This window comes from Rhinatrema bivittatum, chromosome 3, assembly GCF_901001135.1.
Source record: "Rhinatrema bivittatum chromosome 3, aRhiBiv1.1, whole genome shotgun sequence".
NCBI lineage: Eukaryota > Metazoa > Chordata > Amphibia > Gymnophiona > Rhinatrematidae > Rhinatrema > Rhinatrema bivittatum.
Genome location: NC_042617.1, coordinates 283,363,712 through 283,381,214, shown reverse-complemented (window position 1 = coordinate 283,381,214; position 17,503 = coordinate 283,363,712). Strand labels below are relative to the sequence as shown.

At 44.9% G+C, this 17,503-nt stretch overlaps 1 protein-coding gene across 2 annotated transcripts in view; it reads left to right on the top strand.

Annotated features, from left to right (window-relative positions):
• Nucleotides 1-17,503, top strand: part of STAT6 (signal transducer and activator of transcription 6) — a 209,356-nt gene that overhangs the window by 66,103 nt on the left and 125,750 nt on the right. For both annotated transcript variants that reach the window (XM_029594879.1, XM_029594880.1), the window contains 2 exons: nucleotides 4,990-5,124; nucleotides 6,242-6,383. In XM_029594879.1, coding sequence (XP_029450739.1) covers nucleotides 6,303-6,383 — 81 coding nt within the window. In that variant the 5' untranslated portion in view covers nucleotides 4,990-5,124; nucleotides 6,242-6,302. The remainder of the gene's footprint in view (nucleotides 1-4,989; nucleotides 5,125-6,241; nucleotides 6,384-17,503) is intronic.

Sequence of the window (17,503 nt, the reverse complement as noted above, 5' to 3'; positions counted from 1 at the left end):
GGGTGCGTAGATCAGGGCCAGGTTGGAGATGATCAGAATTGAAAAGGGCTAATTCGAGGTTGTTTGTTATGGTAGATAGTTGCAAAAGCGAGGCCTAGTCCCTTTTTTGCTGCTAGCAGAAGACCTCCTCCTCTTTTTTTTAAGTCTAGGGATTGAGTGGATATCGTTTAGATGATTGGGGAGCTGATTCAATAATACTGTGTCTGTTGGTTTCAACCACGTTTCTGTGATTGCGCAAATATCAGGTTTAGAGCCTATCAGATGGTCGTTGAGAAGATGAGTTTTTTTTGGTGATTGAACTGAGCATTAAGTAAGGTTAAAGAGAGTGAGACCGAGCATTTGAGAGACTGGCGAGATCATGATTGGGATTAGTCTTTGTTGCCGTAAGCCTAGCGCCCGAGGCCTGTTGATCCTGTGATTGAAGGTTATGGGTATAATGAAAGAACGCATCTTGGGGGAGGGGTAGATGAAATGTGAGATGTTGAGAAGTCAAAATGCTTGAGGAAATGGATCGGCGCGCGTGTGGAATGGACCCCGCGGGTCCGGCGTCTGTGTTGAATTCAACGGGTGTATCCTTTCAGTTGTGATAGAAACTAATTGTAAAGACTGATGGTGGATATTTTGTTAGGGAGGTCGAGAGTTGGGGTCCTAGCGATGGAGAGATAGCTTGAGTGCAGGATGGAAGTGTTCAAGTCCTGATAAGATAGTTGTCAGGATGGAGCGAAGCGAGATTAGAGTTGAACTGGAGGTCCAAGAGGATCTGGAGTTCTCGTTGGTTGATGGCAAATTGGGAGCGGTCGAGAATAAGGTCACTGGGTGGTACTCCGGTGCTACACGAAGGGGCGCACAAAGGGGCCTGCACCTTCGTGCGCGACGCTCTGGCGTGCGGCACCTAGATAAGGTTTAAAATTTAAAGCCCCGCCTGTCCTCTTCTGATTGGCTGCCCTGCCGCCGTCGGGTTGATTGGCAACTTCTCTGGGGGGCAGGCTTCAGCCGCGTGCGTGGAGTAGGAGGCCGGAACGGAGCCAGGCCTAGCCTCGCGGTCGGCGGCGGCCCTGCCCGGGTGAGTGTGGGTATGCAAGGCCTTACCCCCGGTGGGGACGCTGGCGCCGAGCGCACAGGCCTGGTAGTCAGATGCTGCTGCTTCCGGAGGTGAGTCGAACGAGAGGGAGCTTCGCGGGCTGGGGTTTAAATTAAAGCTATATGTCTGGTAGTGGCCTATGGGGTCTGATCAAACTTTCAATAAAGGGTTTTTTTTTTTTTGTTTTGTTTTTTTGGTGAAAGTGGCACCTGCCTATAAGTAAAGGATGATCTAGGGGTGGGTGGGCAAGGGGTGGGAGTGTTGGGAAATATAGTCTAACTTCAGTTAGTCAGCCAGAGTGACTCACTGCTCTCTTGATTAACAAAATGTTTGGTACCCCTATTCAAACCAAATCACACTACCTCAACACCTTTCCAAGGTGAGTAACTGAGCTGAACTTTCACTTTTTTACTTAGGTATATAACGCTGCTCCTAGCTTATTTCTAGCTTCTGGCTACTTTTTGGGTTTTTTTTTTTAAATACAAACACTCAGTTTCTGCTTACTAGCTGCCTTATTGATTGACTATTTAAAAATACAAACAGTCTAACTTGTTTATTCACTGCCTTACTGACTATTAAAAGCACAAACACACTAAATAATATTCCCAAATAGTTAACTTTGCCCCAATACTTTTAAAAAGACAATATCCAAAGCAAAAACTTACTAATTCCTTCAGCCACCAGCAAATCAATGAAAGATACTCTAACCCAGAGAGGTGCATGATCAGACCAGGTAATGCTTCCTATCTCTGCCTCAGTCACCCGATTTTGTAAAAGTTTATCCACAAAAAAATAGTCAATGTGGGATTAGGACCCGTGGGGAGCAGAGAAAAAAGTATAAACTCGCGAGAACCAACAATTCCTTCACCCCTTGCATTTGGGAATGAACTTGTGTATTATCTAGCTGTAAACTTCTGGTGAGATTAAAATGCCCCCCATGATCAGCAATTCTTTCAAATGAGAAAGCAAAACTCCATCTAGCCTCTGAAAAAACGAGACCTGGTCACAGTTTGGTGAATAAAATATTAACCAGAGTTATAACCTCACTACCCACCCTGTTAGTCAGCAAGAGATATCGACCATTTGGGTCAGGGAGATGAAAAAGTACCTCCTGTGTGAAGAAATTAGAGATTAGGATAGCAAACACCTGCATATTTATTGCCCACTGAACTTGCTGCAAAAAAATCGATTGGGAAATTCTTTATGAAAAAGTCGGCGTTCGTACTTTTCCCATAAATGAGTTTTTTGGAGAAATGCAATGGCTATATTATGCTGTTTGAGTTCTGCAAATAAGAGTTGGCGTTTCTGAAAAAGTATTAAGACCCTTGACATTCAGGAGAAAATAGTTTAGCCGTCATTGCAAACTACAATCACAGTTAACATTGGGGAGATCATGTATTGTGCTTGAATGCTCCATAAAATGAAATACGAGCAATCCTCTCTAGCAACATAAAAATAAAACCAATATAACAGAAATACCCATCCCAAAAAGAATTCTGTATTTGAACGACCCCCCATCACCCGGGTAAATCCTCCAACTCCTGGGGGACATTAGTGACCGACCAATATAGAGAGAGAGCCAGCCCCCCCCCCCCGACCCTACAAATGAGACACTAGCTAAAGTCAACCAACACAATTTTCCCCACATACTAATTGTGGCCACAACAGGAAAGGCTTTCAAAACATGGCGCAATGAAACTAAAAGTGCATAACCAAGCATGTAAACAAATAAAGTTCAAGCATAGAAAGGAAAAATTCAGGACTCCAGAAATAGTCCATATGGACAGACTGGCCCCTGCAGAGCGTCCACATCTTCCATCATCCCTGATCAGACAGAGCAGAGCAGGAGATCTCCCGACTGTCTGCTTAGTCTCCTTCCACCTGTGCCAATCTCGGCTGCCATCTTTGAACTGGAAAAGTAAGAGAATATTGGCTTGTTTGAAAGCGACTACTGCTTCTGACAACTGTTTTTACTCTGTACATGATTCCCTTGACCACAAATAGCAAGACCAAAAGGAAAGATCTATCTGTAGTGGAGATACGCGTCTGCGATGCTTTGGTAGACCTCTCAGCTCGAAACGTTTGTGGAGAGTAGCAGACGCTAAATCTTGAAAAATAAAAATGGAATGGCCTTCCCGAGTAATCGGACTGCTTCCTTGCCAATTCAAAAATTAGTGATTTTGAGCATAACTGTGCAAGCAGAGTACAATATCCTGAATCTTATCAGATCTAGAGCCCAGTGCTTTATGTGCCCTCCCCCTCTTGACTGGGGTTAAGATGGCTGCCAACCATCCCTGTGTATTGGTCTGAAGCATAGGATATAAGTGCAAATGTTTTTGCCACTAACGTGGCATCTTTATAGTTATCAGATTCAGGGATTCCCTTATCCTTAAATTGCAGCTTCTGGAGCGATTCTCGATGTCCTCTAACTTTTCTGCTAGCGCCGCCATGTCAGTAGAGACAAGTTTCTGCTGCTTCTGAAAGATTTTGTAGTGACCCCGCATGGCCCGTCCGCGCGCATTTCTAGATCATCAATGTGATTACCCAGCGCTGACAAGTCCTCCCTTATTTCAGATATGGACTCAAGTAGCTCTTTTTTTCCTGCTGCTTAAGAACTGACCTATAACTCCAGGAAACCAGCCCCACAGCTCCTCTCTTGACGGGAGGAGATCTGTAAGATCAGAAGCCGTCAGGGGTTACTGCAGATACGTCGCCCATGACCGAGCTTGCAGGAGGGTCTTTGGCAGCCTGCTGTCAGGCCCGGAGAAATCGGCTGCGTGCAGGGAGTAAGAAAACTGCTTGAGGTCGGCAGTTTTGCATTTGGAAACCTTCCAGGTGGTAAAATCAAGAAAGCAGCCACGGCACTCTTTGTATATATAATTTTACCAAGGGGGAAATTGGCAAATAAGATCGGGTTTGTGGAGCTCAGCGCCTATGCGGCCATCGTGGTTGATACAGCATTCGTTTTCCTTTCTCTCCCCTTACATTTGTGTCACCAGGCTCGGGTCCTCTTTCTTAAACTGCCTGGTGAGATGAGGTTTTGCCAGCAGCCACAGGCCTCCTGCATTCCTCGGCTAAATGGTGGGGTGGGCTCTTGGCAGTGGCATTGCCGGCACCATGTGCATTTTTTAAAACTTGCAGATCAGCATGTCCGAAGTCCCGATTTGTGGATTCACAGTGCACAAGGAAGTGCTGACTGCAAGTTTTTAAAAAATGCTTATGGTTGGTGCCGTGGGTTTCTTAAGCCGATAAGCAGCACCTCAGGGATTTAGTCATCCTTCCCCTCCACCCCTCTCCAAATGCTGTTGTTCTAGCTTGACTGCTTAGTTCGCCTAATGAAAGAACTGGCCCCCAACTTTGCCCCGCCTATCATTCCTCACCTTGGGTCCCACATTGACCCAAGTTAACCATTACCCTGCTCCCTCCTATCTTTCCCTTACACCCCCTAATAACCATCATCCTGCCTCCTCCTTCTCATTCCTCACCTTGTGATCTCTACACTGCCAGTAATAACCATCAACTTGCCCATCTTATCATTCCTCACCCCATGTCCCCTACACCAGAAAGTCCAGGGGATGCTCAAACTGGTCCTCGGGTGCCCCCCCCCCCTCGAGGTAATGCATATTCATTAGAGATATCCTGACTGGCTGGCGAAGCCCCCAAGGACCTGTTGGAACCCTGTTGTGTTCTACACTAGCATATCACTTTGCTGGAACTGAATTTAATATGCTGTACACCACACTCTTGTCTATTTCTATATTGTCTGATACATGTCTAATCACCTTTCTAGTTTAGTAACACTGAGCCTGGCTAGAAGAAACCATGTTTGTGCTCAACAATGCATCAGTTCTTTTGGACTCATCTGTGTTTTTTGCTTCTTTTTTTTTTTTTTATTCTTATTGGATTAGAGATTCTGAGATCTCCAAAATGTCTTTGTGGGAGTATCGTATCCAAGATGCCCCCTGAGTGCTTCAGCGCCCTGTATGTGGACCTCCCGCTGAAGCTGCGTCACCTCCTGGGGAGTGGCTGGAGAACCAACCCTGGTAAGAACGGCGAGGATTACCCCACACCTCTCTTTTCCCATCCTGGAGCCCTCTTCCTCCATCAGCTCTTCTCCCTTCCCCCTGCCTTTTGCCTGGCCCTCCTGCCTACCCTACTCTTCCCTTGGGCAACCTGTGTTTCTCACAAGTGTTTGGTACGTTGTGAAAGACCTTTGCTGGAATAAGCTGGGGTCCTTTGTTCTTAACCTGTCAGGTGAGCTGCTTGCTGGGGGAGAATCTGACCAGCAGAAGTCTTCATGCCTTTGGAGCTTGGGTAGGAATTTATTGCTCCCTTGTCTTAGGATTCACCTGCTCTAGGCGAGTAGCAAGAATTGATAAACCCGAGCCACTGAATTACTGGAGGAAGCCCCCTTCCTCACCCGTGGGCCTTTGCTAAGCCCTCAAGAACTTGGCATCGTGACATTAATTGCACATTTCATTTTGGTTATGACTTATTCATGTACTCGTGAATACTGGGGGAGCCATGTGTGCAGTTTTTTATATGGAAGGATGTCCGTATTTGGGACCCGTTGAGTGGGAGGAGTCAGGCGAAACTGCCGCTAGAATTGCCACTGAGCAGACAGGTTCCTAAATATTGGCAGGAACCACCTGTGCATTTTGGGTTTTTGTATGTTTCCTTGACTTTGTAAGCACATGGTCAGAGATGTCGTCAAAGTAATTTCCTGTATGAGAATTGGTTCTTCCTCCAGAGAGCACCTAGCCATGAACCAGAGGGAAAGCTTCATTCCTGAAATTTGCAATGCTCAGTACTGTTTTTCTTTTACTTGCATCCTAGCGTATTGTGATAACTGTGGTCCTGCTTACTCCATTTGAAAGCGGTACTGCAGATTCCAGCATGCACCCGGAGGGCGAGATGGCAGACGTGCCAAGATTGCCTGACACAGATCCTGTGGCTGCTGAAATAGCAGCTGCTGGACGTTTTTCCCATAAACCATTAGTCTCCAAGTGCCTGGTGGAATGCTAAGGTGTTTTTAGAAGTTACTTGGGATACAGGGCCCTCCCCAGCAGCTACCAACTTCTGGAGCCTCAGTTTGCAGATTTAGTTTATTTGCTGTATTGTGGACTTTATGTCTTTCTCTTTCTCTCTTTGGGGCGCCAGGGAATTTCTCCAAGGCTCAGATGCTTTTTGTGCCAGCACAGTCAACACGATCCTATTCAGTATGGCGCAGGAACTCTGCAGTGTGCTACCGGACTGCAGCAGCGAGGCTGAGTGGATTCGTCAGTGCGTGAATGAGCTGGAGGTGCGTTAGAAAACTCTGAGCAAGGTTAAGGGGAAGCTAATGGCACCCCTAGCTTCCTGCAGGGGAGCTGCCCTTATAAAATCATCACGTCTACGTATGAATCTGGCTTCCCTGCACCCGCCTCATCCTCCCCCCCACTCCCACCCCCGCATAACTTTTGAACTGTTAATTATCTGAACGAAAGTGGATGAAGTGTCCAGTGACCTCGCACCACTGGCTCATGCATTTTATGTGCTTCCACTAACACTTCCAGCATTTAGAATTCCTGTTTTCCTACAAGGAAATGGGCCAGGTGACTTCAGTTGAAGTCTCAGGGAGGTCAGAACATATTGCAATATAATTATTAAGCTGCCCTGCTGATGGTTGACATCAAGCATTTTTTTTAAAGCTGCCCCCTCCTTCGGTTAGCATTGAGCACTGTGCAAACTAACCTGCCCTTTGTTTAGTGCCTGTGGTCAGACAAGGAAATTAGGCGGCATCACAGAATGTACACACAGTCTCCATGTGGTCCCAGGTTTTGTTATCCTAATGTATGTGGCTTTCAGTGACTTTAGTAGGGGTTGATGCGCCTCACTGATACTGTTGAAATTAACATGAATTTTATTGAAATAGTTACAGCTCTATTTTTTAGTGGTCTTAAGTGCCCCTAAGTTAAGTGTGGCCAATGAAAAATGCACATAAGTTACTTAACTTTGGTGACTTTATTTGAGTTTGATATTGTTGGAATATTGTTGCCTTTTGGAGTCATTTGTGAGGGGGTGTATAGAGTTCCAGCAAGGTTGGATCTGGAGGGCGGGTTGATGAGCGGAAAAGTGGTGCATTCTCGAGCCAAGTGTGATTTTGATTGTACCATAGATTGTGGAGAATGGTGAGTGTTTTGTATTTTATGCGGGAGGCTATAGGTAACCAGTGGAGGTCTTTTAGGATAGGGGTAATGTGATCAGATTTAAGTGTGTTTGTGAGAATTCTGGCCATGGCATTCTGTAATAGTTGGGGGGTTTGATAGTGGAGAGAGGGAGGCCCAGAAATAAAGAATTGCAATAGTCCAGTTTAGTTAAGATAGTTGCCTGTAGGACTGAGCGGAGGTCTTGGGTATACAGCAGGGGTTTAAGTTTCTTTAGGATGTGCAATTTGAAAAAAACTTGTTTTTTATGGTATTGTGGATGTGAGATTTGAAATTTAAATGTTGGTCAAGATAGACACCGAGATCTCTCACATTGCAGGTGAATGCATGGGAGGAGGGTTGGTGTTGCTTAAGGCAGGGAGCGAGCGAGCTGGGGGATTGGAGATTGTGAGGAGCTCCGTTTTAGTTACATTTAAAGCGATCATCAACCCGCCCCTCCAGATCCAACCTTGCTGGAACTCTATACCTCCCCTCCCTAAAAACTGCTCACCACACCTCAACCAGAGAAAGGGCTTTCTCCATTGGCCGGCCCTTCCCTGTGGAACACCCTGCCCACGGCCCTCCGTCTAGAACCTACCTGTCTAAATTTAAAAAGGGCTCAAAACCTGGCTCTTTACATTAGCATATCCAGATGTTGACCCAAACTTAGCTTGCAACTCTAAACCCCTCCCCCCCCCCCTCATCACTCTCCTCCCTCCTCCTATCTGCCTCTCCTCTTTCTCCCCTTTTCTTCCCCCCCCCAGCAAAGACCCCTAAATACTGTGTTATTAGTTCCCCCCCCCCCCCCCCCCTTCTATCCCTTTCACTGACATCACTGGTCTGGTACCTATCAGCCCACCTGTACATATAGTGTCTATTGTTAATTTATATTTTTTCGAATGCCCACCTGTACATATTTTGTTTATTGTTAATTTATATTTCGAATGTTCCTATAAAATCTCTCTCTTTCTCTATCCTTCCTACTGCTGTCCTCTCTCCTCCTTAATTGCTGCTCCCCCTTCCCCATCCCTGTTTATTGTATTTCAACTCTCTTGTTAATTTGTTACAATGTAAGCCGGCATGATGTTCGGACGAATGTCGGTATATAAAAATCAACAAATAAAAATAAATAAGCATACGTGATTTTGGAAAAGTAGCCACAAATGTATTAAATTGCCTTAACGTAAGTGGTCCTAAGTTAAATGGGCATTCTCCTTAAGATTTAGTTTATTTCTTTATTTAGATGTTTAAATTCCGCTTTCAGCATTTCAAAGCGAATTACATTCACGTACTGTAGGTATTGTCCCTATCCCCAGAGGGCTTGTAATCTAACAAGTCGATTTTTTTAAAATGAGCGTGCAAGCGCCATACGTGTGCACATTTGGCGTGCGAGCAAGGATATGCTAGAATTGTAATCGTGTGCCGCACTTATGCGCGTATGTTTTAACACGCACCAACCGCGTGTAAGTATGCTCTTAATTTTAAGAGGTACTCTTGCACAGCTAGCGCGCATGTGTCTTCAGTAGGGGCCTTGTCTGCTTTTACGTGCTTAGACAGAAAGTTTTAAAACCTGCTCGCAGGAGGCACATTCCCAGTTTTCCAATTAGTCCACCAGTTTGTCCAGTTAATATTGAGGTCTTTCAGACCCCTTCTGGTTCTTCATCCTGCCCAGTTGACCCAAACACCCTCACCCTATCCTTAAGCCCTAAAAACTTGAGATCTAAAGACTTGCTCCTCATCAGGAGCAGCAGTAAAGCTATGTGGATTCTAGCTTATGCATGCTGTGGGATTCATTTTTAAATTCGGAGTTATGCGCGTGGGGCCTGGGCTCTGCCCGGAACACTCAAGCCCCGCCCCTTTTCCACCTCCGTATTCTTCACGAGCGCATGGATTACTTCCACGCACACTTTGCGGCTTTGTAAAATCCACACTGCTTGCACGCGGCCCACCTACTGCGCATATGTAGGCATTTTTGCATGAGCAATGCTTTTGAAATCGACCTGTAAGTTTGTACCTGAGTCAACAAAGGGTAAAGTAACTTGCCCAAGGTCACAAGTAATGTTAGTTGGGGGAAGGGATTTGAACCCTAGTCTTCCCTGGTTCTCAGCTCATCACCTTAACTACTTAGGCCACACTTTGTCTTTTAAATAATTGGTCACTAGGCCTTTCTTTTTCCCCAAGATTAATGGTCATGGGTAGATTGGCCCCAAGTCTAATGATTGTAACATAAGTGGATTAAGTTGCTTTACTTAGCTTCAGTGACTTTATATGAAATTGATGCCGCCGCATTGATATGTCCTGAAATTAAAATGGATTGTAGCGAAGTAGCTACAAATTTTTTGTTTCCTCAAAATGTTTTATCCTGTGAAGACTCGTCAGTAAGAAAATAACCCAGTGATATAGAAATGTTTTCATCAAGTTACCATTACAGAAGTATAGACAACATTGTAACTATTGAGCTCTCTTAATTTAGACCAGTTAGGTTAAGATCACTTAAATTAAAATCACTTCAGTTTACTCAATATCTTAATATGGGGCTGTAATAAAGTAGTCGAGGAGAATGCGTGACCAAGAGAACTTCAGCTGTTCTTAGTAATGAATACCAGTGATAAATTAATCCAATGCTGTTTATTTAGTAGCTCCAAAGGAGAAACTTTAAACCCATCCACCAGCCACCCAGCTATCTACATTTCTAATAATCGAATCACCAACTATGATGGCCAGCCTAACACTCCCTCCTGGGCAGTAGCACTGGAGACTTGTCCTCAATGTGAGAGGACAGCACATCACCTGGAGAGCAGGTCCTTGCTACAGGATCACTTCCTGCTACACCAGGATGATGCTCTCCAACCGGGAGACCTTTTTGATCCAAGGCAACACCAGGGCTGCCAAACTGATTTGGGACTTGGCTACTGTGTCCCTGAAGGTCTCATCAATGTACTTCTCTGTCTGCCTCAACTGCTTCAGGTCTGCCACTCTAGCCTCCAGATATTAGACTCATTCTCTGAGAGCCAGGAGCTATTTGCACTGGGTGCACATATATGATCTCTCACCAGCAGGTAAAAAAAAAAAAATCATACATGTGACACTCGATGAAAAAGACTGGAAAGCTCTCCTCTTGCAGCTGGACTGCTGCCATCATCTTAATTTTGTTGAGTTCCTAGTTAACTCTCTCTTATGTATGTCTGTACAGTGCTGTGTGTGTGTCTAGTAGTGCTTAGAAAGGGGCACATATGAAGAAGCAGGGTGAGGCCTGTGCAGTGCTTGATGCGACCATCAAGTGGGCAAGATTTGACCCCTGGTGGGTGTTAGGGGTAGTGCAGAAGCGTTATTGGACACTTCCAATAGCAGAAAAAAAAAACCTGAATGCTGAGCCTCTTTGTCTCTACTGCAGTCTGCCAATTTTCCCAACAGACTGGAAAATTGGAAACTGCTGGAAGGGGGGATGGAATGAACCATTTCAACCCTATCAAAGGTGAGATGTGAAGATATAGGGAGAAGGGGGTCATTGATGTGTTAGAATGAGAAGATGATAGAGAAACAGTAGGATTTAATGTTTGATTTGGTGGAGAATTAAAAAAATACCCAAGTCATTGTTCCCTTTTAATCTGATTTCCAGCTCAACGCGAATACCCTCTCCGCTCCATCCCCTCATCTCAAACCAGGGCGAGAAGAACCTTATGGTAAGACTATGAACATAGTTAAAAGCATTACAATATATGGAAAAGAGGTTTAATCAGACCCTCAAACCTCACTAGCAGGAGCCCCCCATCCTTCCTTGCTCTGTGCCTCAACGATGCCTTGCCTTGTTAAACTGGTTGCCTACGGCTTAACTTCCTCTGACAGTTGGGGGATGCTGTAGTTGAAGCGTTCACAAAAACCCTGAGGGATGGATCATGGTCATTATTAAGGGTGGCACCCAGTGGCTGTGTTTACAGCCCATGATAGTAAGTTCAGGAAGGAGCTCTAGTGCATGGCTCCTGGACTCAGAATCACTGCTGGCAGTGACCGACTAGGAACATGGGAGGTTGGGTCTATTGAAACGGAGGAAATCTCTGAGTAGTTACAAGTAAACTCTTGTGATGCCAGAACCCCAGCACTGGTTCCAACTGAGCTGGAAGGCGATGTCAGGAGGATTTACCAGTTCTAAAAAAGTTGTAGTGAAATAGCCACAAATTTATTTATTTTTTTTCCAATCTAAACTTTTATTGGAAAACGATGCAAATCAGCAATAAAAATATTTATAGCATAAGCATTACGTCTCAGCCCTTTTTTTCCATTATACAATTACAACTCTACTCCATTATCAACACCCACCCACCCATCCCTCTAAAGCAGAGCCGCAGCTATCCTATGGTCAATGTGGCCTCGGCATAGGTGCCATCTACCAGGAGGCACCTCCACTCCCTGCAGCTGAACAGTTGCCTTCTGTCGAGCCAATAGAACCCTAAGAGCTCTGCACGTGTTCCTGGTGTTCTGTCTAATCTGAGAGAGTTCTTTTCACTGAACGCACAATTAAGCTCTGGAATTTGTTGCCAGGGGATGTTGTTAGTGCAGGTTAGTATAGCTGTGTTTAAAAAAGGATTGGATAAGTTCTTGGAGGAGAAGTCCATTACCTGCTATTAATAAGTTGACTTAGAAAATAGCCACTGCTATTACTAGCAACGGTAACATGGAATAGACTTAGTTTTTGGGTACTTGCCAGGTTCTTATGGCCTGGATTGGCCACTGTTGGAAACAGGATGCTGGGCTTGATGGACCCTTGGTCTGACCCAGTATGGCATGTTCTTATGTTCATATGTGGGGGTAGTGATGTAGCAAATTGGGAAAACCATGACCAACATGCAGCCCAGCTCAGAGGTGGCTTGCGCACCCCCCTCCCCCCACCCTGGATCAACGGGACCCGGAAGACGCAGCTGCAGTGCGAAGCAGCGCGATTGCGGGGCCGCCGGAGCAGTCTCTTCCTCCCATCAGCCCTCTGACAGTGAGGAGCAGCCGGCCGCAGGTGCAACAAGCATCAGCCTCCACCCATCTCTCTCTCCAGAAGTGAAGAGCAGCGCAGCCCGGGCACAAGCATTGGCCCGCCTCCTACTGGCCAGCCGCATGCTGTCAAGAGCATTGTGGGGCCTTGGAAGGAGCATGGACCCAATGGAAGCGACAACATAGCCGGCAGTGCCTGGAGGAGGAGCAGCGCGATATGCGCTGCTGGAAGGAGCAGGAGGCTAGTACAGCAATCGTCCTCTGCTACCCTGAAAGACATTTTTCCATCTGTTGCGGAGCTGAAAAAAAAAAAAAGAGACTTCTGCCACTTCTGCTTTGAGAGGGAGGGGGAAAGTGAGTAAGAGAGAGGGGCATATGAAGAGCATGTGCATCAGTCCAAACAATTAAGGCTGCCTGTTTACAAGAAACCCATTCATGAGTGTTTCTCTTTCAGTTGGGCCTGTATTGTGGAACGCATTGCCGTGTTTTTTTTTAGGAAGCAGTTAAAGGCCTCTCTGATGATTTTCAGCACATAATCACCCCAGGAAGCAGGTAAGTGCTGTGTTTATGATTTCTTGGAGATACTGTTTTATTGTCCAGTTTTCATAATTTATTTGTTTTTTATGTATTGAGTTGTTTTAGTAGATATTTTATTATATTGTGCTGTGCGGATTTATTAGATTGTGAGCTGCCTAGCACAGAGTGTTTCGGTACAGGCGAAATATAAATAATTTTAAAATTTAAAAAATATGTATGTGTGTGAGCGGCAGGTGTGTGTGTGCATGCAAAAGAGGTGAAAGTGTGTGTGCAACATCTCCACTTCTTCTCTCTCCCAGCTAATCCATAACGATCTCGGGCATTCGGAAATCCAACGTTTCCAGGTATGGAGAACAGGAGATTTTTTTAATAGATAGATATCTATATATTATCTAGATCTAGATATCCTTATTAGTTTTAATTATTGGATACTCTTTGTGTCTATTTTGAAATATTTTATTAATTTTTGGAAAATTGCATATGAGTTTTTTTAAATGATTGGATGCTATTCTATTCACTGGCTGTTTTGAATATAGTTTTAGTACTATTGATCATTATATATCTTGATTTTGTTCATATTTTATGAGGAATGGTGATGTTTCTGCTTTTCCATAGCAGTACTTGCATGTAGATTCTGGTTTGTTGCAGTTTCCAGTTCAGTTTTTGTCTGCACGTTTCTATTTATACTTTAAGGGTCTGTCTATGTTCTCTGCATGTGTGAGTGAGGTATTCTGTGCATGGAGCTATAGCAGCTTGGGCTTATTCTGTTTTCCTAATACATGGTGTATTGACATTTGAGGACCTGTTGTGATATTTGCATTGTTGCTTTTCATAGCTGGGTTTGCTGCTGTTTGAGTGCTGGCACGTAGTGCTGTTTTGATGTGGAAGATTTATTGAATTGTAATTGTAATTCCATTTTCTTTTAGCTTGCTTGGGGTCCTGGAGAGGAGAGTGGGAAGAGTGCTAGATCCTCCCACAGGATGCTGACCAGAACTTTAAAGTCCCAAATATGTTACTTGGGGTTCTAGTTTATCTGCACAATTTCTGGTTTCTAATTTATGATACCTTATTCTGAATCTGACGAGTATTTGCCCATGTTCTGCATGTGACAGAAGTGAAGAGTTTTGCTAGTGTTTAATTTCTGTGTAGGGTTCTGTAGATCAGCTTATTCTGTTTTTTCCCAGTAGAGGTTGTATTATATCTATACAGACATAAGATTCATGCTTTTGGAACCAGGGTCACATTTACTGTATGTCTACTATAGTTTTAAACAATAAGTGTTATGTTTTAAAATGTAAACCACAAACCTATAACAGTCCTCCAACTCATGGTGTCATGTGTGTGTAAAAGCAAGTTTGCTTACCGTAAACGTGTTTCCATAGATAGCAGGATGAATTAGCCATGCTGTCTGGGAGCGTCCGTGACCCGGATCAGTAGGCGGAAGTTTTCTCCAAGAGTACAGAGTTTTGAACTCTGTGCGGTGAGGGTTCCCGCGCGATTGCCAATTTACCCTCAGTCCTCTTGTAACAAAGCGAGAAGTACATAGAAAAAAGTAAAAGGTAGAGTCAGTGTAATGTGAAGACTGTCTAGGGTAGGAGGGAGGGGAACGCATGGCTAATTCATTCTGCTATCTATGGAAACACCGTTTATGGTAAGCAAACTGGCTTTTTCCTAGCAATAGCAGGCTGAATTAAGCCATGCTGTCTGGGAGCACCCAAGCTCCCCGTGTGGTGTCAGAGGTGTTTGTTGTGTAGGTCAAGATGCCACCCTTGAATTCTGAACGGTAGACAGTCTTATTTTTGAGCCATGGTTGACAGGAATTGGCCGAACCCATGCTGCATCAGAAGAGCTCTTGCTGTGTAAACAGTAGTGCGCTGTGAAAGTGTGGAGAGAAAAAATGAAGTTGCCGCTTTGCAAATGTCCAGCGGAACGTTTTTGTAATGGGGGGACTGACGTTGCAGTTGCTCGTATCTGGTGTGCTTTTGGTCTCATATTCAATGGTAGATTTGCACTTATTGTAGCAAGACGTAATGCATTGGGACAAACAACTAGCCAGAGTTCTCCTGGAGACAGGTTGGTTGGGAGAATTTGGGTTGAAAGAGAGGAACAGCTGAGATGGCCTGGATTCAGAATGTGTTCTCTGTTTGTACTAAGCCAATGCTCTTTTAACAGTCCAAGGTGTGGAGAAGCTTATCTCTGTCATTCTTATGAGGTTTAGGGCTTGAAGATTGGGAGAGTAAATGACTGGTTGATATGAAAAGCAGATACCACCTTAGGGGAGGAAGGCAGGATGAGGACGGAAGGGTGACCTTGTATGAAAAAATTCTAAGTACGGGGAGTAGTGAACTAAGGCTTGTAGTTCACTTACTCTCCGTGCTGATGTTACCCGCCACCAAGAAAACAGTTTTCCAAGTAAGGTATTTGACATGACAGGAGTCTAGAGGTTCAAAGGGAGGTAACATCAACTGTTCCAGTACGATATTGAGATTCCATGGGTACCGGCGGCTTTGTGACCGGTGGTCTCATTTGCAGAATGCCACACATGAATCTGGAGATTAAAGGGTGGTTGGAAATGGGTAGTCCGTTGTGAGTGCGATGGAAAGCTGCAATTGCACTAAATTGCACTCGAATGGAGGCATATGCTAGACCCTCTGCGAAAAGAGTATGGAGGTATTTCAGAAGATGTGTTATCGTTGTAGAGAAAAGCGGTCTGCACCATTCTGAGTAACGACGCCATTTTTCCGGCATAGTTATGCCTGGTGGATGGGTTTTCTGGATTCAATGAGAACGCCCTCAAGTTGAGATGAGAGTCCTAGGTAATTTAGTACGTGCCATTCAGTCTCCATGCTTTCAGATGGAGGGATTGATGCATTGGATGAAGAAGGGATTCCCCCATCCTGAGTTAGAAGGTTGGGGATGGTTTTCCAGTAAAATTGACCATGGCTGCCTTGGCCAGGAAGGAGGCTATAAGTATCATGTCCGCTGCAATCTCTGATGCATTTTTGTATCATTTTTGATATTAGTGGAATGGGAGGGTAAGCATAGTGTAGGCCCTCCGTCCATGGAATGAGGAAAGTATCTGGAGCACAACGAAGTTTGCTTGGGTAGATGGAGCAAAATGCCTGTGTTTGGCCGTTGCTCTCTGTGGCAAACAGCTCCATGGTTGGAAAACCCACTGTTGGAATATGTTGGACACCACCATCCTGGTTCAAGGTCCATTCGTGTGGATGGAAAATTCTGCTGAGGCGGTCGCTGTTAAATTGTCTAGACCGGGAAGGTAAGTGGCTTGTATCGAGACTTAGTTAGATATTGCCCAAGTCCAGTATCGAAGCGCTTCCCGACAGAGAATCCAGGAACCTGACCCTCCTTCTTTGTTTACGTAGAACATGGCTACCTGATTGTCTGTGTAATACCATGATATGTTTTCCATGAAGTTGGGTAGAGAAGGTTTGAAGTGCCTTCCAAATGGCTCGAAGTTCGAGGAGATTTATTTGAAGGTTGGACTCCCGAAGAGGCCAACGACCCTGAGTTTTTAAGTTGTTTAAAAGGGGCTCCCCAGCCCTTCTGGGATGCATCCGTGGTGAGAGTGACTTGATGAGGATGCCGCTGAAACGGTGCTCCCGAGTTCAGGTGGTTGGTGTTTATTCACCATTGAATGTCTGTAACGCATTTGTCTGGTGAGGCATAATCTGGTCAAGAGTGGTTGGCCAAACTGTGACCATTGGTTCTTGAGTCCCCATTGTAGATGACGCATGTGGAGTCTTGTAATATGGGACTACATGGATGGCTGCGGCCATATGACCCAGTAGTTGAAGAATTTGTCGTGGCCGATGCATGCGATTGAATAGATGCTGAGCTAGAGAAGACAGAGATTGTATCCTGTCGTGTGGTAGGTAAGCCTCTGTTGCACAGTATTGATGAGTGCCCCAATGAACTGTAGAACCTGTGTTGATTGTAGATGGTATTTTTTCGTAATTGATTATGAATCCCAGCTTCTGAAGACAATTGATTGTTTGGAATGCATGGGTCTTTAAAGGTAGTCGGTTACGAGGCTACCAACAGCCAGTCGTCGAGATAGGGAAAAATCTGTATCGAGAGCTGTCGGCGATGAGCCACCACCACCGCTAAGCATTTCGTGAATACCCTCGGGGCTGAGGAAAAGCCAAAGGGTAGAACTTTGAATTGATAATGATTGTTCTGAACTTGGAAACAAAGGGTAATGCTAGGAGGAAGGGTGCATGGGTATATGGGAATAAGCATCCTTCAGGTCTAATGGAGCATAGCCAGTCGTTGGCTTGCAGAAGAGGCAGAATACTCTTGAGAGAATTCATCTTGAATTTTTCTTTTGAATGGGTTTGTTGAGGTTCTGCAAATCTAAGATTGGTCGAAGACCTCCCGATTTTTTTGGAATGAGAAAATAAGGGAGTAAACCCCTCTATTTTTCAATGAGATTGGGATTACTTGAATTGAATTCTGCAACTATAGAGTGACTAGACTGTTCCTGTAGGTCTTTGGAGTGTTGTGATGTGTTCCTGAGAGGGGAAACTTGAGGAAGTGTGGGAAAAAGTTAGAAAATTCAATCTGTAACCTTCTTTTATGATGTTTAGTACACAGCGATCTGAAGTAATCACCTCCCAGCTGGCATAAAAGTGTTGAAGGGAGCCTCCTATGTAGTGCGGTTGGGGGTGGCTCTGGGTAACATCAAAAAAGACTGTTTTGG